Source organism: Notolabrus celidotus, chromosome 2 (genome assembly GCF_009762535.1).
Source record: "Notolabrus celidotus isolate fNotCel1 chromosome 2, fNotCel1.pri, whole genome shotgun sequence".
In the NCBI taxonomy this organism is placed as follows: domain Eukaryota; kingdom Metazoa; phylum Chordata; class Actinopteri; order Labriformes; family Labridae; genus Notolabrus; species Notolabrus celidotus.
Genome location: NC_048273.1, coordinates 22,314,101 through 22,337,355, shown reverse-complemented (window position 1 = coordinate 22,337,355; position 23,255 = coordinate 22,314,101). Strand labels below are relative to the sequence as shown.

The 23,255-nt window shown below is 39.9% G+C and overlaps 1 protein-coding gene and 1 long non-coding RNA gene across 7 annotated transcripts; both read left to right on the top strand.

Annotated features, from left to right (window-relative positions):
• The first annotated feature begins 392 nt into the window (after nt 1-392).
• Nucleotides 393-8,202, top strand: diras1a (DIRAS family, GTP-binding RAS-like 1a). 6 transcript variants are annotated; one of them, XM_034701813.1, is made up of 4 exons: nt 393-660; nt 5,027-5,211; nt 5,303-5,473; nt 5,721-8,202. In XM_034701813.1, the coding sequence occupies exons 2-4, from the start codon at nt 5,074-5,076 to the stop codon at nt 6,009-6,011; spliced, it is 600 nt and encodes a 199-aa protein (XP_034557704.1). In that variant the 5' UTR covers nt 393-660; nt 5,027-5,073; the 3' UTR covers nt 6,012-8,202. The 6 variants fall into 6 exon arrangements, with proteins under 6 accessions (XP_034557704.1, XP_034557734.1, XP_034557741.1 ...); XM_034701843.1 differs by having other exon boundaries at nt 426-501; XM_034701850.1 differs by having other exon boundaries at nt 468-660; nt 5,034-5,211.
• A 12,975-nt stretch (nt 8,203-21,177) lies between these two features.
• Nucleotides 21,178-22,768, top strand: LOC117805298. The gene is made up of 3 exons (XR_004629398.1): nt 21,178-21,388; nt 21,711-21,876; nt 22,299-22,768. It is a non-coding gene; the product is annotated as an uncharacterized LOC117805298 (long non-coding RNA).
• Nucleotides 22,769-23,255: the final 487 nt, after the last annotated feature.

The following is a 23,255-nucleotide window of genomic DNA, read 5'->3' as shown; positions in this document are numbered from 1 at the left end:
TGTGTGACGCTGATGGGGGTGAAGGTGTGGAGGCAAAATGTATTTTTACTCCGGAGGAGGAGGAGGTGGAGGAGGAGGAAAAAGACGGTGAAGAGAAGCCAGGGGGGAGATCAGACTTCCGGTTTGGTTGCTATAGCTTTCAGAATAAAATACAAAGCGTCTCGGTTTTAAAATTGTCTGGTTTATTTCTTGTGACTTTTATTTCAGCAGGGTTCTTATCTATCATTAAAACACAATCACATAATTTATTATTTTAATTCTATGACAACACTTTGTCTTCCATAAAGTTCTTATTTGAATATTTCCACATATTTGTTATAGGGGAAATAAATCAGGCCTTTACTCTGAAAAACCGTAAGAAGAATCCCCGAACGGAAGTCCAGTTTCTTATTATTGAGCTGAAGAAGGAGGTGATGATGATGATGAGAAAGATGATGATGGAGGGAGGAGGAGGAGAAGAGGAGGGCTGATGTGTGCTGATCAGCAGGTCTGATGATGAGGGTGAGGGTGGTGGTGGTGATGATGATGATGATGATGATGATGATGGTGATGATGATGGGGGTGATGCTGTGAGTCAGAGAGCGGAGGTTCAGGATGCTCACAGCCGCCCCGGAGTGAGGAAAGCCCGCACACCTAGGACCGAGGCTCCGCAGAGACACGGTGAGTGCGCAGACATCACGCCGACACTCAAGCACCCTAAGCGGGCAGTGCGCAGACAGCAGCCCGGGGGCAGAGCTCCACAGCTGGCCTGATTTCTACAACCTGCTCGTTGCTGCTGGGTCTTTAGTTTCATAACTCCACGTGTATGTGCGTGAGTGTGTGAATGAGAGCGTTCATCCGAGACACTGGTTGCGCGTGCAAGGCTGTGCGCGTGCCAAGCTGTGCGCGTGCGTACTATAGATCGGAGTCAGACTGATTGGCATGATGATGAAGGAGATAACGAGTCTGATGAAACAGGGAACAAAGCGGCAGGTCAGCTGAGCGTCTGTGCGCGTGCGTGTGCACGTCTGTTGTATAAGTATGTTTTGTGTCGTGACGACAGAGAGCACGAGAGTCAGTCACTGCCAAAAAATATCACCATACAAATATGACGGGAGTCCTACTATCATCAGTCATTATGAGTCTCAGAACTGGAGTACTTCTTTTAGAAAACCAGGTGTTAAAGGTCTACAGGTAAAACAAAAACACTTTATCAATCTCAAGAACAGAAGAAGAAGCAGATACATGTATTGAAAGAACATGTGATGCAGTAAAGTGGGCACAATTAGCGTGTTATAGTATTACTTTATATTATTAGAGGTTACAGGAGCACTCCACCTTTTATTTAGAAGAAGAACTTACAACACCTTGTAACTGTTGCAAATCAACTCTATTCAGACTGCTGTATGAGCAGTATTGAGGGCTGTTGGTTTAGTAAAGCCCGCAGATCTATAATTATATTTAATAGGTTGTTAGTTAATACGCTATAAATAATCTGAATCTCTAAGAACATCAAACCTGTCTGAGAGATGTAGAGCAGTTTAAAGAAAGTGTTAAATTCATGAGTCATCAGCAGACATCATGTACTTTAATACTTAATATTATACTAACAAAGCTTTCAACATTGTTCATAAAGAAATAATTGGAGCACATGAACTCTGTCAGAAATTGTCACTGTTTTTTATCTGAAACATATGTAATGTTGTTATGTTAAACATTGAATATGCTTCTATAACTATTCACTATTATAAATTAAAAATTATTGTTAATACATCTTTCAGTCATAGCTGGACGAGGTGTGCTGCAGCAGAAACGTCTGAAATGATTCAGAGAATATTAACGAGGAAATGTTCTGCAGAATGTGCGAGTGAGAAAAAGAACTAAAGGTGTGAAGATCTGTGTGTGTGTGTGTGTGTGAGAGAGAGAGAGAGAGAGAGAGAGAGAGAGAGAGAGAGAGAGAGACGTGTCTGTTTTTGCTCTGATGTTCTGAAGTCGACTCATTCCTTTTTTAGACAGTACAACCTGTGATTATTTTCTGCTTTTAATAAGCCACTCTCTGACATTTGAATATTAATATTTCATGTTACATAAAACAAAATTAACTTTATGAGACTTTATCAGAACCATATTTATACATTGTTGGTTTGAGCATACTTTTGTATTAGTTCCTGACATACACGTACACCGAAGGGCGAGGGATGTTTTATAAGGTGTATTTTAGAATGACTGATGTACTGTGCTAACAGTTGGTTTACCTACCGACAGGCTTAACTGTGAGTGTTTTGTGGTAGCGGAGATGTTTTTGACCAAACTGTCATTATCTTTCCTATAATGTGATTTAGTATGGAGCACCACAGGACTCTGTTCTGGCTCCTCTGATTTCAGTTTTTATTTTCAGATGACATTTTTTGTTTTTTTGTTTGCAAAGCTTGCATACCTGTGTTGACACTGTGGCCGTGTTCCTTTTCATCTAAACACTTTCTATGTTATATATTTCATATATATCTCATAACCTGTTGTGCTTTTTTACTGTAATTTTGGAGCAATCTGGATCTAGTGGTTCCATTGGGATTAATAGGCAAGTTTATTTCTATAGCTTATTTCACACAAGACATCACAACATCACGACAAAGAGCATAGAGAGGGCATATAAAAGAAAGCTTGAACCTGGATTTAAAATAACTATTAGTTTTAGTTAATTTTTTTCTGCAATAACAAAGAGAGAACAAATAGAGAAAGTGTTGCTTCTGTTAACCCCCCTGTCTCAGCATTCAGGTCAATAATCAGACCTCATTAGCAGTTAAAAATGTCTATAAATATCACCAGCTGCAGCTTAACTCAGCCCCTCGACAGTTTATGATAAAGTCATCATATTATGATCCAAAGTTTTAGGTTCAAGGACACAGTGTTCTCTTTTTTCTGCCTGGCAGCTGACTATCTTAAAGTCTTCTGCAAGCCTTAAATGATCAGAACCAAAACTGAACAGCATTATTAGAATTATTACAACATAGCAGGACTTTGAATCTATCCTTTAAGGTTATGTTGTATTTCTACATGTTCTTCACTTCATCTCTCTGATACTAATCCACTGACAGCAGTCTTTCAAGGAGATACAATCATTGTAACTCAAAACAGATCTTTCTTTTTGCTTTTGTCTTTGTTGTTTGCATTTTGGGAGTTAAATCTCATTTTAGGTGCTTTTTATTATGCAGAAATGTTTTTATGAGCCTCTGGAGCATGGAGATCCCCTGCTTTTTCTTTTTACATTGCTTTGAATTGATGATATCTGGAGTTTGTTCTGAAAAGATGAGACTTTTAAAGGAATCATGCTGGTTAATACAGATACAGATGTTTTCTTTATTTCCTGGCATTTTCTGGACCAACCAGCTAACCCAGAATCTAAAACAGAAGATAATTGATAATGAAACAAGTATTCATGTGCAGCCTTATTTCATAGTTTTTTTTAAATTTAATCATAGACATAGACTGAAAATATGTAAGTTGGCAGATTTTCATCCGTACTAAAGTCAGCTCTGAGTGTCTCAGCCTCACAGATGCATAATGTAACGACCCGTCTTTTTAAAGTGATGCTAATTAAAGATAATCACATCATATCATCCTGAAGACTCTTCTGGATCTCTCTGTCTTTATTAATTCAATGATGGGTTCTATAATTTTTCTCCTCTGAGGCTGTTTAGTCCTCACCGTGGTGTTTCCCCCGCTGCACGCCTACGCTCAGGAAGTGATGTCATATGATGTGGGCAGACGGGTTACTATAACAACAGCCCCACTGATGATGACATGTTTGCACTTCGCTCCAAGTGTTCAGCTCTCTCTGCTGTCCGTCTCTCTCCTCCGAGCGCAGTCGCCACAGCAACGACACAGCTCACACACAGACACACAGAGTACATGCAGGTGTTGCCGTGGTAACACACAGAAACACAATGGATGCTGTCAGGAGGCAGATTGACGAACGAGCGACTGATTAGTCACCGCTCTAAATCTGTGAGATAAGGAGCGTTGACGTCAGTGGACAGAAGCTGAACTGAGGAATGCTGGATTCATACATGAGGTGTGTGTCAGAGAGAGGGAAGCATCATCAGCATCATCATCATCATCTTCATCATCTGTAGGTCAGAGCCGGACTCAGAGCAATGACATTTAAAGCCTGATCTCTGGAGCTCTGGTTGAATCTGTGCAGAGTTCAGCTCATCAGAGAGAGATGAAAACACTTCTTCCTGTCTGGATTTTTTGGACACTCTAATATCAAGGTTTTGTTTGTTTGTTTATGTGATTGTGTTACATGTGTGTAACTCCTGTGTGGTCTCCATAGAAATCTGTGGAGTTTTGTAAAAATTCACGTGTGTTACATTTTATCTTATGTTTGCTGTTTTCTTGTATTTTTTATGTTGTGTGAAAAAATATCGATTTAGTTTAGAGTTGAACCTGAGATAACTTTCTCTGATGTTTAACATGCTCTGTTACTTCACCTGAATGGTTTATCTTTCAAATTAAACATCTGCTGCTGGGCATGCTAACAGTGGCTCACACACACACACACAAACACACACACACACACAAACACACACGCATACACACACACACACACACACACACACACACACACACGTGTGCACAGAGTGTTTCCAGGCTCATTGTGATGGAGATGATTGGCTCTTGAAGCAGGTGGTCCGTCCAGCTGAAGGACTCTAACAGCATCAAACAGCAGAGTGGTTTTCATTGACCGGTTACTGTCAATGGCTCTCACACTGATTACATTCAGACTGTTGATCTGTTCCTGCTCTCAGTCTGAACTCCTCCAGTCTGATCCTCCCTCAGAGAGTTTCTATTGTAATAAGCTTATTTTAGTTACCTACCTTTCTGTGGGTTCAAGTAACTGAACAGAATCAAACCATGCTCACGGTCAAACTCTGTAGGAATGAACAGCGTGCATGCTGTGAAATATGTACGTGCATGTTGTGCATTACATTCACCGATTTGTCTCTCACCTCCATTATAATAAAATATATTTTCTTCTCTTTTTAAGCATTCAGGTCAGGTTTCCAAAGCAGCAGGTGGACTCAAACTCCCAGCATGCCTGAGCAGAGTAACGACTACCGGGTGGTGGTGTTTGGAGCCGGGGGTGTGGGGAAGAGCTCGCTGGTCCTCCGGTTTGTTAAAGGCACGTTCAGAGACACCTACATCCCGACAGTGGAGGACACGTACCGCCAGGTGGGACACGAACGCTGACTTTAATAACGCCATGATGATCTGTTAATGATGTACCTGTTGAATTATTGATTAGCGCCTATTTTCTCTGTAGGTGATCAGCTGTGATAAGAGTGTCTGCACGCTGCAGATCACTGACACAACAGGAAGTCACCAGTTTCCCGCCATGCAGCGCCTCTCTATTTCCAAAGGCCATGCCTTCATCCTGGTTTACTCCATCACCAGTCGCCAGTCACTGGAGGAGCTCAAACCCATCTACCAACAGGTCACAGGCTCTTATTCAGTTTCTAGATGGCAATGTGCTTTTGATATAAAATGGCAGGACAGACTTTATTCATGTAAGACATTTTACCTCAGCTGATAAAGTCTGCAGCAACTTCTGATGTTTTCAAGTGAAATTCAAACAGAGACAGGGCTGTGAGATCAATCTGAGAATTAACACCTTATAAATGAAGAGTTCTCCACCTAATCCTCAAACAAATTCCTGACTGATACAATTCTTGTCCCTTCAGGTCCTGGCCATCAAAGGCACCGTAGAGGCGATCCCCATTATGCTCGTGGGCAACAAAAGTGACGAGATGGCCCAGCGTGAGCTGGAGACGAAGGAGGGCCAGGCTCAAGCCAACGCCTGGAAGTGTGCCTTCATGGAGACGTCGGCCAAGACGAACACCAACGTGAAGGAGCTGTTCCAGGAGCTGCTGTCTCTGGAGAAGAAGAGGGACATGAGCCTGAGCATCGACGGGAAACGCTCGGGGAAACAGAAACGAGCCGACAAGCTGAAGGGGAAGTGCAGCATCATGTAGAGCGAGAGAACTGAAAAAATATGAATGTGGAAACGGACACGAGAGGAAGGAGGGGGAGAGAAAGTCTGATAAACTCCCAAAGAGACCCCTCGTCCTGTCTGTCCTTAGTTCTGCATCTCATGGAAGACGTCTTCTTCTTTGATGGATCTCGTCTTCTGTCCGTCTGAACACAGAAGCTGAGAGGAACAAAGCTGACAGATGTTTAGAAATTAAAACTTTACAGCAGGGTACCGGGCTCCTCCCTCTCTGAACTGGAATGTGTCTGTAGCCCCAAAAAGTTTACACAGCAGACTAACTGCTGCCTCTATGAACCGTCACACTCACATCACGATAAAGGAATATTCCACTGATTTTTATCCTGAGCCTCAATGGGACACTTAAAGAAATCAGGACAGTAAGGAGTAAATCTGGTTTCGTTCAGCACTTCTTATCATATGCAGAATTCATGTTCGCAAATCAGGGTTCTCACTGGTCTGAAACAAAGACTCAAACCTGGCCAGTTTGGCGTCTCAAAGACCCACTCAGATTCAACGTGCCATATATGAGATCTAGACCCAACAACAAAGCTCTATATGTGCTTTATGTCTAAGGCTAATGTTATATATTTGGCACACTGTTATTTATTTTCTGTCTGCTTTCCCTAAACATGATGACGTGACTTAGCAAAGTCCCAAAAGAATGTTGTATTGTGAATAATGAATATATGTATTAGGGATTGGTACGAATTGACGGCATTGACCCCATTATTCGAGTAGCATTTGGTTACTCGTGCACCTGGCAACATAACTTGAACTCATACAGCGTTACATGTGTGACCGTGTTCTTTTTGTTTTCGCCTAACTGAATATACTGGGTAGGAAAAAAATTAACAGAATATAAACGTATGACTTCTCCGGCCACGGCTTCAGCTTTAGTACACACCGAGCCAGTTCAGCAAAGACAACTGTTTTAAGGCAGCTACGGCAACTCTATAGAAACATATTATTCCGCCAAAAGCAAAAGTACAACAAATACAGAACCAGCTGCGACACCTTCGACATGTCAGTTAAAAAAAGTGATGTCTGGAAGTACCTAAAAAAAAATGATGAAGTTAATGTGCAACAGTATAGCAACAGAATAAGTGTGAAAGGTAAATTCTAAAATCCAAAGTTAATATAGAAACATTTGTTGTAAATGACCTCCCTGGATTGTGGCCCATATATCGAGAAACACTGCTGTACACTTTTAAGCTTTGGGTGAGTCGCCTTCATGTAGTTTGGCTAGTGCTGCCAAGTGGAAGAGGAGAGTACTAATTGAACGTAGTGATATCTCTACATTGTCACGTCACCTTTCAGGTCCAAAAGATTTAAATAGAACCCTGAAACACCTACAGGTCAGCATGGAAAATACAGTGAAGTATTCCTTTAATGAGGCAGGGACATTTCCATCATGATTGTTGTTGATTGATTGTCTCCATGCCGGTTGTTACTCTTCACATGATGTTCAGTTCTGTTTCCTGTGGTCATTAGACAAACACCTACACACAGGCCAGCAGTCTGTTAGCACCGTGTTTCAGCTGCTCCCCCGTCGACAGGTGTGTTTGATGATCCAACAGATCGTTTCATGCTACTGCATCAGGAAACTTTAAAAAGGCCTTGATGGTTTCCACAAGCACAAACAGGCCTCACTCTCTTTTTCCATCTCTCACTTGACACGACATCCGTTAGCATAAAACACGTAGCTGCTAATGAACCAGCGGTGGAAACATGCAGCTGCTCAAACTGTAAATATAATTTTAGGGTTCAGACCAGGTTTTTTTTTAATGTTACTAATCAACTCTTATTTATCTCAAATCCAGATACAGACCATAATGAGCCTAGCTTAGCACAAAAACCAGTGGCAGGAGGACACCGCTAGCTTAGCTCCTGACAAGTCAACCTCAACGCTACACCTTTTTCTGATTCATATATTGAATTTCATTAGCTAACAAGCTGGCCACCGTCCTATAGGCGGAATTAGAACACATTTCAAACCTGACGACAACCTGGAATGTTTCTGTTTTGGTGCAACTGTGGGTTTTGTGTACTGAAGATTAGCATTAAAGCCTTACCTGAATGTTTACCTTTCTTATAGAGGAACTGAAACTTCAAGTCTTAAAAGCACTCACACCTTCTGTAAATTCCATTAAAGTTGGATTTAAGTATTTTTCTTACCTCTTGTGTGTTTCCAGATTTTTCCAGGTGTTTTGGAATACGTCAGTGACTCTAGAGGAAGCTGTTCTGACATATGATACATGTCTTCAAGTGATGTCTCATGAGTCAGCTTTGGTTTGAACTTGTATATAATTATAGGAATATATGAAATCCCGAAACGTGCAGTTCCTTGAGTGTCCACTAGAGTGTGTGTCTTGCACTGAGTCACCAATTCAAACAAGATGGCGGACTCTCAAATTGCCAAGTGATACACTGTTAAATGAACGTGTTGGTTTCCCCTCAATAGCGAGCTGTATAAATGTTATAGAAGACAATCATATTGATATCTTTAAAATGTTGGTGATAGTGTTTAAGTAACATGACGCTAGCTATGCCAGCTACTTAGTCAGTTAGCTACATGTTACTAGACGACAGGGGTGGCGCGATGTGATGCCATTTTAAACACAGACATTTTTCAATGGGGCTCTCTGGGGACTGACTCACTGCAGGAGCCACACTCTAGTGGACACTGGAGGAACTGCAGGTTTTTACATCAGCACATTTGCTTAATTTTTCAACACTTGGTTGGTGCTTGGTTCAAAGTACATTTTCTGGAGACTGTTTTACTAGAGATTCATGGAATTAAACACGTTAACAATTTATTTAGCACATCACAGAGTTTGTTTACATTCAGGTCCAAATCTCCTGTGGCACCTACATAGAAATTCAAGCTGAGAAAACAAGGAAATGAAAAATGTTGTCTCGCAGCTTAGTCAGAAAACAGACTTTGACTGTTTAATTGAAAACTTCAGAGGTCAAATCATGTTTTCAAACATAAGTCTAATCTTCAGTAGATTTTTTTTCATGAGGTTTTCACCTGTCCCAGTTCCATCTGCCCCTACCCTTTCACTCTCAGTATTCACCCTAACCCTCCCCTCTCTGTCCCCGCTCATCTCATTCACTCCTCCCTTACCACTGGAATTGTTCCTTCTTCCCTCAAAACTGCCACTGTAACTCCAATACCCAAGAAACCTGGTTCAGATCCCAATGACCTCAATAATTTTTGTCCCATTATAAATCTTCCATTCATCTCCAAACTTCTTGAAAAAACAGTTGCTGCTCAACTCCATACCCATCTATTCTGCAATAATTTATATGAACAATTCCAGTACGGTTTCCATCCCCTCCATAGCACTGAATCGGCACTCAGAGCATTTATTATGAAGCCTGAATTATTTCTGGAAATCATTTCACTTGATGAAGGAACCAAGAAAAGCCCAAGCACACATAAACAGGCATCCTTTGTTTTCTCATTATTCTCAAAATATGCTCCTACATTTTTATCCTGCATGCCGATACATGCAGCATTTCTTATACACACAGGGAGTTAAATGAGCTTTAGCCACCTGCTGCATCCATGAAGATTTCTACAAATGCTCAAATAACTGCAGGTTAGCACAAGATGTGATTCAAGAGACTGCATGTGTATAAAACACAGCATTTTCAGAGGAGTTGTGTTATTTTTAAACTCGGGATCTGTTCTTACACCCTGTTCCTGTGAAACTGTTCCATTTTAAGGGCAGATGAGCTCAGACAGAACAGGTCTGCTGCCACATGGTGGATGAAGTGTGTCATGAATGCTCACAGTTACATCACTGTGGGAGTGGTGAGCAGAGAACGCCACAGGGAACATTGAACAACATGTTCCACATTATTACATCTCTAAAACATACATAATCACATCATGATCACAGCTAATCACAGTGAAGTTAGGAGCTCTCTGAGAGGATTCTGAGAATTTTATGGGAACTTAAATCTATGCTCATGCCCATGGTCTTGGCATGGCACACTCAGATCTTCACCCCAGGAGCAGGCTTTCATTTCTCATTTAGCATGCCAAAACACTCATCAAGTTTTATAATTAAATTATATGTTACTGTTTTTCTTTATATGCATGATCGAGGCATAATAACAGAGAAAAGCTGTTTGGAAGTTGCGTTGATAGACTGGATCACTTATCCAGGCAACAGCATACCATAGGTAGCGATCCTGCTGTTTTAAATACACACTCAAAGGGAATGAGCTATTGATACAGTTTGCTTTGCACATGCAAGCCTTGCAACAAACATGTTAAGACCCTCAAAAGGGCTCTGATGGTCCAGCTTTTATTGGGATTGTGTGTGTGTGATTAGATTACAGTTGCTCTTATATAAATTGAAATTAGAGTATTGGAGTATTACTGCATTTCTCAAATGCTAAAACACATATCTTGGCATCCACCACGATTTTCTCAACACTATAAGCACAAACCCCAATTTTCATTCACCAAACCTATGACTCTTCCTGTAAAACTAAACAATGTCAGATCATACCCAAAGTCCATCAAAATTAAAAACAATACTCAGCAGTCTTTAAACACTACATGAAAGAGTTGAAAACACAGTGCTCAGGACATGAAGCTGTATAAATAATGTTTGTTGTTCACAGTAGGCTAAATTAAATTTGCAAAAAAAAAAAAATCCTCTTTGAATTTAGCTCCTGTATACAGTAAAAAATGCAGTGAAAACAAATATAAATGAGATGAACATCAGTGTAATCCACAAAATCAAACTGAAGTGCTTACAGTATCTATCTACAATCATTCAGCCACAACATCAGGTCTATGTGCTGGGTCAGGCCACAGGACTTCATCCACATCACAGGCCACATTCTCTATGGCCAGGCAACGGGGGAAAAGCCCTGGCGTGCTGGATCCAGGCTTATATTGGTTTCCTCATATCATTCGCAACAAGTGTGATCAATTTTGAGTGGTTTCGTTTAAGCTGTGACACCTGTGCTTCACATGTGTTTAACTTTTGCTACCTGTGCTTACCTTTATGCAACACAAGTGCATCACAGTGAAACATGTGTGTTAGTGAGTGAAAAAGTGTTTGCAAGTTGTGTCTAACAGGTGAAAAGTGCTTATGGCTTTGCAAAAAGAGTGACTGATTCAATACATGGGTTCAGACACTAAGGAATTTGGTTCAGACAATGGGGTTAAGTGTTTTATCAATTGAGAAATACTAAAAAGAAAGTAGGAATCAAATTAGAAAAAAATACTGAAAAAGAAAAAAAGCACTGAGCGTAGAATATTTAGAAATAAGCTATGTACACAAGCACTAATAATAAGAGTAATCGATCGAAAGGGTAAGAATATTGCACAGCATGGTCAAGTTGTTGACCCACAGCCTGCCCAAGTGATTCCAATCAAGGTGATTAGCCTGTAGGCAGGTGTGCATCTCTGTCTGATCTAATCTAATCTATTTATAGAACTTGTCTAATTCTTTGGACTAATGTCCTTCATTCTTTCTGAGGTCCAGCGGATGGAGCCTTGATGTTCAAAGGAAAACATTGTGCTGACATGCTTTTAATCTGCATTCTTTCTACAGTCCACCAGGGGAGAGCCAGAACTGATTTAATTATTTTAATTCTGAATGATTTCAAACCGGCATTATATCTGAAGTCCAACAGGGGAAGCTATTGTATTGAACAAAACTCATTTTCATTGTCCTCAAAAATGTCATTCTTTTAAAGTGCAGCAGAGGGAGCCTCAACTGACTGCAAAACATCTAATTTTGATGTACTTAAACCTCAATTATTTCTGATTGCCAGCAGGAGGAGCCATCATTTTTGCCCAAATCCTTTTCCATTACACTCCAAAAGGATTCTTTTGAATATCCAACAGGGGGAGCCTCAACTAACTGAAAAATAACAAATTATAATTTACTTTAACATTTATTCTTTCATATATCCAGCAGGGGGAGCCATTTGGTTGAGAAAAATCCACCAATTCCAAGACTATTATCTGTAAAACTTGGAGTCTTTCTTAATTTTAGCAGGGGGTCCTTAATTGGTTGCAAAGTATCTAATGCTGAAGTACTCAAGAAAGTAAACTATTTTGAATACAATATCATCAAAACCTATAGATGTGAAGAGGTCAGCAATGCAGAGTGTGGATGACTGGAATGAGCTGTATTGGTCTTCTGATGTAAACGCAAAGACAAAGAGCAACTGCATCTGCATCTGCATCTGCATCTGCATCTGCATCTGCATCTGCATCTGCATCTGGACACAAAGCAACAGTTGTGTGAACCCAGCAGAGGGATCTATGTAGCCACAATCCTTAATGCACTATACAAAGCAAGTGAATGAAAGAAAACTGCATCAGCACTTGCAATCAACATAGCTTCACTCGCTCAACACAGTGTGTGGTATGAATACTTTTTTGTAGTTATGCTACACTGCTGTACTTGCCTCATCCGAGCTTGCCACAGTATCGTGGTTTTGGATCAAGACCTGGTTTCCATTACCTCCCCCTTAATAGTCAAAATGGAAACTGCTAATCAGACCAACTTCAGCAGTGGTGTTGATGGGGGGAAACCTGAGACCGGAAAAAGGCCATCCCAGTGTGATATTGTACTCTGGAGTGCGCAGGTCAGAGCCTGGCGAACACTGAACACAGGGAAACAGTCACGTGCCCAGTCCTTTTCTGCACATGCTTAGGATGTAGTTTTCTCCTCACAGGCAACAGAATATGTCTTATGAGCAGAAAAATATTGCTGTATAAGTGGTCCAAAAAACATATGTGTGGGCTGTTTGATTTGCATGTTCACTTGAGTTGTTTCTACCATGTTGGTCATGAACAAATAGACAAACAGGAGTTACATAATATTTTCCTCAGATCGATCAGAGTCAAAGATGTGAACATTCAGGATTCAGGAAAACTCTGCTCTGCTGTTCCCATCACACAGGCAGATTCCTAGCAGCTTTCCTGGCATCAGTTCATGAACAAACTGCTGAGAAACACCAAGTGGAGAAAACGTGCTAACATCCAGGAACATGCCTGTACACTCAGAAACTCTGTTTTCCTGAAACTCCAGGAAATTATAAGGTTCATTTTCCAGATGTTCAGATGGACTTTTATCACATGTGAGGGAAAAAAAGATTCACTTTCTCATTTCTTATTACACTCATTTCTGCTTAGGAATAAAATGAAAAACGTTTCCATCAACACAAATGAATCTGTAATGTTTAGGATATATTTATTTTCATTTTATTTTCTCTCTGTAACCCCAAACAAATCTTGCCCCAAAATCCGTCATACTGTTCCATCTTACAGTTTTTCTCACTTGCTTTGGTACATTTCTCGAATCATCCTCGACATTTGCAAAATAGTAAGTGCATTTCTCAAAACAATTCGTACAAATAGCAAAACACCATGGATTACCTGCAAAAGCCAGTATCTTGCTCAATATCCTTAGTTCATCTCTCAAAAGTAAATATCTGTGGCAATGAACATGTCAGTGCCATCAGAGTGACAAGTCCTTGTGTCATTGTGTACAGATAAGACTGTCAAATAGCTTAGTCATGTTGTCAATATAACAGTGTACTCTGGAGGGACATTCTGATGTAAATTAGGGCTAAAGTTTTGATGATAGTTATTGTAAATTGTAAGTTACACCTTAGTGTATGTGGGAGATTGATTGCAAGAGACTGGACAAGATTCACATTTACGCTTTACAGTAAACGTATCTGTTAAGGGACTGTGAGTTCATTGGATTGGTTTTTACAATCTGACCGCTTTTAACCAATCGAGTCGTCCCCTGCTAGACATTAGAGAGAATGCAGGTTCACTTAAAAACCCAGGAGGCTATTCTTGCAACAAAAAATTAAAATGTATTATTTTTTACAGAAATGAATATAAATTTTAGAGTTCTTAGCAAAATATTCATATATTATGTAAAAGATATAAACTACAAACTCATTATGCTTATACTTGTTTTATAACGTTTGGATGCACTGACTGTAGGTCACTTTAAGTCAAAATATCAGACAAAGGAAAATAACATGAGGCATCTGTTCCCAAGACACTTTTATAATTTCTACCTTTGTTTGTTACTAGGCTCCACACTGGGAAGTCCATCAGCCAGAATTAGAATGTTAAATCAGTGATGATTGACAATGAGGATTTTTAAAAGTAAAACAACTTAAAAAATTCCCAACTTTTGAAACATCAAAGTTTCTATTTAACACCTAAATGTGTTGACTTTTGACATTTGTTTGAGTTCAAGGTGCATGTTACACTATGTGAGTGTGTGTGCGTGTGTGTGTGTGTGTGTGTGCGTGCGTGCGTGCGTGCTTGCATGTGTGCGTGCGTGCATGGGTACATGAGTGTGTGAGTACTTGCGTGCGTGCGTGCGTGCGTGCGTGCGTGCATGCGTGCGTGCATTCGTGCATGTGTGTGTGTGCCTGTGTGCAGGTCAAACACAAAAAGGCCAAACATGACTCATGAAACCCTAACAGAACATAAATTCAGATATTTGGGATTTACATATTTTTTCGCTTTATTAAATTTTAAGTCATTTATGTCAAAATACAAAAACATTTACCCCCTACTCTCGCAGGGAGACCCTCAATATAATACAAATATAATTAAAATATATATATATATGTGTGTATATATATATATATATATATATATATGCAATGTAAAATGAGTGAAAGTACAAAGAGGTTCATCAAAATGAATAAAAATATTTCATTTTAAATAAAAACAGAGGTCTTATGAATAGGACTCATTAAAAAACAAACCAGCATAGCGCTTTGCAACTTATAAAAGAATAATAAAGCATCTCATTTAGAAGAATCTCTACTAAAGATAAAGACTGAGATAAAGAAGATACTGTACAATGGTCAAAGAATACATTATCAATATTTTATATAGAACAGGTTTTTGGGACAGATTACGTGACTATTTGTGTGTTCAGTGTCGGCTATCAAACAGAACAGCAGATCAAACACACACTTACACCCATATTGATCTGTCCCAGAACACCCACATACACACACACACACAACCTGCAGGACACACTCTGTCCTCCTCTCTCATGACGGGAAATCTCTCTCGACAGTAAATCTCCATCTTTCCGGTCATATCTTGGCTCATCATCTGATTGGTTGACATACTTCAGAACTGCTTGCTGATTGGACTGGTGCTTGTTCAGTGGGAGCCAATCAGCTCGCTCAGTGATGGTGGTGCGCTGCATCCCGTGATGGGTCTGACTGCCGGGAAGAGTCGGGAAGAGATGAGCATCACTGCCTCCTTCCCCTCTGCTCGCTGTTTCCGGGAAGTAAGACTGAGTGTGTGTGTGTGTGTGTGTGTGTGTGTGTGTGTGTGTGTATGTGTATGCAGTTACTGTTTCTGCAGGATCGTGACTCAGTGTTTGTCAGGTGCTGAGTCGTGCTCCGGCAGACCTTTTGCTCTGTGCTTTAATTTTCTTTCTGTGCCTGCAGCATCGTGCAGAAGGCGACGATAAAAAGGAGGTCACTGACCTCAGTAATTGTGTGTCTGGTTGGTCATTGAAGGATTTCTCCTCTTACTTTTAAACAAACATCAGTGTTGATGGTAAATGCAGCCATGTTAGGAAATCATTTACCGAAGCTGAGCACTGACACAGAAACGGGAATGTGCTAAAAACTGCAGTTCATCGAGGATCCGCTTGAGGCTGGCTCCGGAAGTACTGGAAACAACATACAGTCATACCAATTTATAAAAGCCGATCTTTACAGTATTTTGGTCTGCTACTCACTACACAACTGCATAGAGGGAGGTGTGAGAGAGAATAACACACAACTTGCCGACTCCTCCAAAGTTACGTGTGCCACAGATGTCGACACGTCAACAAACCGGCTTTTCTGTTAATGCCCTACTACGTCCATATTTTATACAGTCTATGCCTTTGCTACATTCCTTCAGCTGTATACTGTGTCTGGATTGAATGTGTCTGTGTGTCTGTGTATGTTGCAAAAACAAACAAACAAACAAACAAACACAAAAGCATTAACTCATAGTAGGTGTCTGTGTATGCAGATGATACAATCATGTGTGTATCAGTTGCCATCATGTCAGCCCTTCAAGTCCCCAAAAGAGCATAACCAAGCGGCAACCTCCGGTCTCAAACTGTGAAGCCCATTTGGAAGTGTTATAAACTGCAATTCATCAAGAATCCACTTGAAACCGCAGACACCAATTCAAAAAAGAAGATCTTTACAGCATTAATAAACATGTTCACAGCCTGGTTCAAAAAACGGCTTGGCTCTACGTAGCTATCGGCACACACTGTACAGGGGGTGAACTTTTTTATAACTCGACGGTTCAGAAGATATTAAGATTGTGAGTTTTTGCCCAAATAAGGACATGTTTGACTTAACTCCTGGTCGGGAACACGTAGCTGTTGGCTAGGAGGCTCAAACTCCGCCCCTTTACGTCACACTCTGCCTGGTTGAGTTCCGTATTTCCAATATGGCTGCCGCCATCGATTGGCTTCAAAACAGCCCTCAGGAACAGATGGTTGACGTCACGGATACTACGTCCATATTTTATCCAGTCTTCGAGCATAACTAAGTTCATACTGACAGTTCATGATGAGTAAACTGAGTAAGTTTCATTTCTCAGGACAGAAAAAATGGGCTTGAAAGTAGTGTTACTTCAGAACAATGTGAGTATGTGCGGTTGTTGACGTGTGTGTGTGTGAGGCTCCTTGTCTGTATGTGATGCCTCATGCTTCTGCAGCCTCCTAACACAATGTACAATCTCACACTGGGAAACAAATATTAAACTGTAATGGATTTAATATAAAAGGGGGAAGGACCCCAATGCAGACAACCAGGAAGGAAGATAAACTGAATAGGCAGGTAAAAACAAAGCCACGAGACACTGCTGACAGCCAGGCCTAACAGCTGGAGATGGGCTGGTTTAAACACCTAAACTCCACACATGAACGCAGCGTCATCCTCACGTCAGCCTAAAAACTGTCATGAGTTGCTCTTGTTGAGATTGTCTTTCTTGACTTTTTTTACTTCCTGTTCTGTCATGGTTGTGATTTTCATGGTTCATGGTTCCTCGTGGTGTTTGTCAGTTATTATTACCTGAGTCATTCTGACAGTCACAATCTTTAGTTCCTCTTCTCCTAATGTGTTTTCACTGACGTGTCTTGTCTCTTCCCTTGTGTCTCCCCTTGTGTATTCCTGTGGTCATGTTCTTGAGTTTAGTTTTTATTGTTTCCTCTTTTATTTTGTAAGTTCTTGCTCCTGGTGTGTTATGTCATGACTTACTTCCTGCCTCTTCCCTCCTGGTTGATTACCCTCCATTAGTCTCACCTGTGTCTTGTTGTCACACCTGTGCTTTGATTAGACTCAGTGTATTTCGTGCCTGTGTGCCTTCCCCTCTATGCCAGTTTGTTTCTTCTGAGGCTGACAACAAACCAGACGACTTATATATATAAACCAATTTCATCAAAAATAAAAATCATGAGAGAGCACACATGAGGATAATTCACACCGATTTTTAACATCACAATCCTTTGGACGACTCCATGAGACGGCTACACCACACACTTTATGTTTGTGGTCACGATTCCAGAGACATGAGCTCTCATAGAAACTCACATGATCATAGGTGACTTCAGAAGACAAACAAACATAGAGGCTTGTATGTCTCTATAGACTTTATAAAGCACTAGCGTTGCTGATGTGGTTCTACAAGCTGGTCTTCTTCAATATTCCACGTGGCTCAGGGTACTGTTGTGTGTACTTTTGATGTCATGATGGTGAATGGAAAAGTATGCAACATCTGTACACTTCCCGGTCTGCTTGTCTCATTGGTTATTGCTGGTTTCCATCATAGGCAGTCTGACCTGGCATCGTAAATATCAAACATGCTTGATAACAGCAGTGAGCAGTAAAATAGTCATACTAACACACTTGAGAATTATTGGGACAGATGTTCGGTTATGCCCCCTGATTATTGGGGGTTAGGGTAATAAACCTTTCATTTTTCGGCACACAGGTCCTCATCTCTAAGTATTAAACATTACAGGAACAGCTTAATTTTAGTCCTAGGTGAGAAAAGGATGAATATTTGTATAATTCTGCACCTGCACCTGAAACAAAAACGTTCTGCTGTGTGGTGCTGCTTCATTATTCTGAAAGGAACAAGAAGTAAAAAAATTGAGGTGATTAATAACGAAAGGGAAGTGCCTCAAAGAGTTCTCTCTATTTCGTCCTGTGAATGAATTGGATGCTGAAATGTGAAAACCACCGAGCAGACAGCAACAGATTTCAGTGTTGTAATGTCATAAAGACAGAAGCTGACAACAGCTTTTTAAGAACAGGAACTTAATACTAACTGACAGGACTCACAACCACCTGTGATGTTGCTGCTGACCACCAGGTGGAGCTGTGACTCCACAGACAGCCGTGTTCCTGCTGGGAGTTGTTATGAAGAAAAACCAGACATCAGCATGAGTCAGACAGAAAGTCAGACGCACAGAGAATCAGACAGAGAAAATCAGACAGACAGTCCCAGACAGACCGACTGACAGACCCGTCCAGTCTCTCCTGACTCATGAGTCTCCTTCACTGACCACCTCGCTGTCTGTAAATCTCAGACTCTCTTTCATTTTCTGCTGATTTCACTTTCCTCTCTCCCAGCTCAGCATCACTTTCTCCAAAATATCACAAAAAAATCTGAATCATTGCCCCCCCAGTTCAACAAGACTCATGAAGTTTAATATCAGAGCACCGTTTTATGACTTTTAGTCATTGTCATTTTTTTTAAATTCAGGGTTGGATGAAATTTGAACCATGTTTCAGTTTTTGCATCTGTAGCACAAAATTGCAAAATCCTAAAGATGCATCATTGAAGGAAAATCAACATCACCTCACTAAAGTTGTACAGCTGTATTCACCCAGTATATACTCATTATTCAAAGTACTCTCAAGTTTGATTTGAAAGACTTTTAAGTTTATTCAATCACCATTATTTCACATTTATCTGAAAAAATTCCCCCAAAATTAAGAAATACATAATCAGCTTTTAACTCTGTGACTAAGGAGCAGAAATAAACAGGAAAATAACAGAAACTGTGCAGAAAAATAAGTTGTACTCTTGTCCATGAGGCCTGATTGCATGACCATCTCTGTATGTTTCTCCCTGTGAGCTTCAGATTAATGTTTTTCAGTTGTGACCTCTCAGTCAGTGTATCTGATGGGATCAGAGAGGCTGGCAGCAGACCAGGACGCTGACTGTCTGCTGAGTCACGTTGTTGATCTGTTCTCTCCCTCTCTTCTTACCGGAATCTCTCTTGTACTCTCGACTTTTATCTTCAGGGCTCTTAGCACATTTTCTGCTCTCACACAGGCTTTTTGTAATTTGTCATCTTTTCTGTTATCCACTTGTTTCTTTGTCTCAGCACGATCCACGGCTGCACTTCTGCACATTCTGCATTTAGTTTGCAGCCTGATGGATCAGTACTTTACCATCTGTGTTTTCTGCTCTGTTAGCAGCAAAGAGGACATGATGTCAGTCTGTCTTTCCGTCCAACACTTTGATCCAGAGTGAGACATCGTAAAAGTGCAGCTCAGATTCTCTTGAAATTTGGTGTTTTTCTCCCAAGATGATGAGTCGTATTTGTGTCATAGTGCTATGACAGCATCAGTATTAACAATCAGGCCATCATCAATATGAAAGTCTGCACTATCCAGAAATAAAAAATGGACCAACCAGAAAACAACAGTCTCCTCATTTCTGACAACATAACTCAAGACATGTGTGAGCAATATGTGGACAAGAGTGAAAAAGAAAAAGTAATACAAATAATTACCAAGGTATACGAAAGATACACATGTAAACAAGATGTTAACAACACAGACATGTGCTGACAAGATGGTAACATTTGCGATCAAGATATAAACATATGGTTGTATGCAAATAAACTGATAATATATAAACATTAACATTTAAGAAAACAACTGTGAACAAGGTAAACAAGAGCAAAAAAGATCTAAGTAACCCTTGGGTCTAAAAACATGAGTCCAATGCGGAAGTTTTAAAAGCTGCAGTTCATCGAGGATCCGCTTGAGAGTGTAGCTGTTGGCGAGGAGGCTCAACGCCCGCCTCTTTCCGTTACAATGGCTCGACAGCAGCAATACGGCTGCCGGCGCTGATTGGCCTTAAAACAGCGCTTCAGAGACAGATGGGTGACGTCACGGATACTATGTCCACATTTTATACAGTCTATGGGTATAACATAAGAAAAGGCATCTCAAAACCAGATAAATCAAGGTGTGATCAAGATACAATATAAACACATAGGCAAAACATGCAATAGTAAGGAGATGACAAATCAAGATATTAGCATGCACCATCAAGATATTTAAATTATCAAAGAAGATAAATGTTTGGAAGAATTACATGAAAAAAAGTTTAATGTTTAAATGTTTAATCTAAATGTGAAATGGCAAACATTGGCTCTGCAATCCTAGTATTCAGCTAGTATGCAAATTCACACTGCCGCCTTGCGAGGTGCCAAAATAAAACTTCATTTAACATGTAACATTTATTGGATTTAACATTCAACATTTAGATTATATTTAACATTTAGATTTAACTGTGATTTTAACTCAAATATATTTGCATCACGACAAGAGTGAAATGAAAAAGATAACAAATATTGTTCTAAATGTGATTTTAAAAAGTGACTTTTAAAAATGAACACTTTGTTTTTATGATGTTTTAGAGCTTAATGTAGAGAAATTTTGATGTTATTTTCAGTGTGCACAACTTAACATGCGGCACCCCATATCAGAGAGCAACAGGATATTTGTATGTGTAAAAATGATGTTAACATGATGGAGTGCATTGTTGAAAAGGGTTAGATTTGAAAATGTGAGAACAAGATTTCAACATTCACAAATAAGATATTACGTGTGTAAACAAGATATTAGCATGCATGGAATTTCATGCAACAAAAAGATATAATCATGTGCAAAAAATATATTGGCATGGGTAAACAAGATGAACAAGAGAAACTGATGACATATGTAAACATAAAAAAGGCATGTCAGAACAAGATACATACAGGCACCAATGAGTTAGATATGAGCATGTGAGAACAAGCTATTGACAAGTTCAAACAAGATATAAACATGAAAAATCAAGATATTTACCTGTGCAGACAAGATATTAACACCAATCTATGAATCATTTAACATGTGCATACACAAGAGTCAACAAGATGTACACATGCAGGAGTGTGCAAAATGGATTACACTTCCAAATAACTTAAAACATAACAAAAGGACCAGGTACATCTGCTAGTGAACAAGGTACGATATGAATGTGATCAAACGACACATGCAAATGTAAGAACATGATAAATAAATAAAGTAATTAGCAATGCAATCAAGATATTTACACAAGTGAACAAGATATTACTGGGTAGTAATGTAAAAAACATTATATTTAAACAAGATATTAACACGTGTGAACAGCATGTTAACACGGTTAAATATGCAAAGATTTGATGAAAACAACAATTTGATGTGAGTATATGTAATATGTGAAAGGGTGCAAATAAGGTTTAAGTTGAAATATGAGAGATGATATCTTACTCTCTCTTTCTCTCTTCTCCTTAAATGTTCTCTTCAGTCTCATATAATCTCTAAAGAATGTTCCTCCTGAGAACACAAAGCTGAGAACTGTGAGGAGAGAAGCTTCCCCTCAGGGCTGAGAGATGAGCTGTGAGAGTGTACCTGCTCGAGCCTAACTGCAGAGTGGAAGAACAGATGACGGTACTAAACAAGATCATGAAGAGGTGTGGTATTTTATGTAATTTCAGTCAGTGTACCATCAAAATGAGTTTTAAGCTGATGTTTAGAGGGAATAGTTGCATATTATTGCTATAATGAAAATGCAATGTGAAAAAATAAATAATTGATGCAAGCTCATGCACATGACATAACTAATATAACACAAGTACAAACAGCCTACTTTTCAACTTGTGTACCAATGAAAATCAAATGAAAATCAGGATTTGGTGTTTCTGTACTTTTTGTATCTGTTTATAGAAAATAAAGTTTTCTGTACTTGTGAGCTAATTTACCACTATCACAATCCTTCCCCTCAGAAGATGAACCTTAATTACTTAAATGCAGGATGATGGTTTTACTTTCATTTCCTAACTTTCTGTTGTTGCATCATCTTTCTTTTTCTTTTTCTTCTTCTCTGTTTGTTCAGATTCCTGTAAGTGATCAGTGGACTCTGATCTCAGGTCAGGGTCAGAGCTCCATTCTGCAGAGTCACTGACCAATAAACAACTCTGCTGCTCTCACTTCCTCTTCAGTACAGAGGAAATCACAGCGTCCTCTCTCTCTCTGCAATAATCACCATCTTAATCTTCATCATCATCAGAAGCATCATCATCCTCAGTAGCAGCAGCAGGGTCGGTGTTGTTGATGGTGGTTGTTGTGTTTTCTGCAGCTGAACGACTCAATGAGGTCATGTTGTTGATCCTGTTGAGCTGAGCTGGAGGGTTGCCCGGTATCACCTCAACACATTTCCGAGGGAGGGGAGGAGGGGGGGGAGAGAGAAAGTGAAGCTCAGTGCAGTCACATTGGGAGTAAAAAGGATAAGATCATTTCTCTGCAGCAGCTGACTTTCCAGGGAAAGCTGAGCTCCACCCTGCTCCGTGTTCTCACTCTGATCTGATCTGAGGTCAGTCTGTTTCTAGGTTTGAAAATAAAGCGTTTAAGATACACTGCTGGAGAGTCTGAAGTTAAGTGATTTACTATCTGAGGTTACAGGGAGGTAAAGTGGGTATTTCTCATGGAATCTAACACCAGACTGAGATATAAGAAACTCATTTTCATCTTGTCTATGTCGTTTAAAAGTGAAACTACAGTCCAACCAAGGTCAGGGTAAAGACAAAATTGCCTTTATCCAGATTTTCCTACAAGATAGCGTTGTCTGCATATAGGCGGATATAATACTCTATATCTTTTGTGGAGTCTCTATTGCTCAGAGAAAGCTTTATTATATTAGCCTTTATGCAGATGACACCTTTTTTTTGGGAGAACAAACATTCGTTACCGGTTTCATGAAAAACTAAAACAGTATATTTTGGGGGGATTTTCTTTGCTCTTGGGAGCTCTTTTAAGTTGAAAATTATGAAAAAAATACAAAGAGAATATTAAG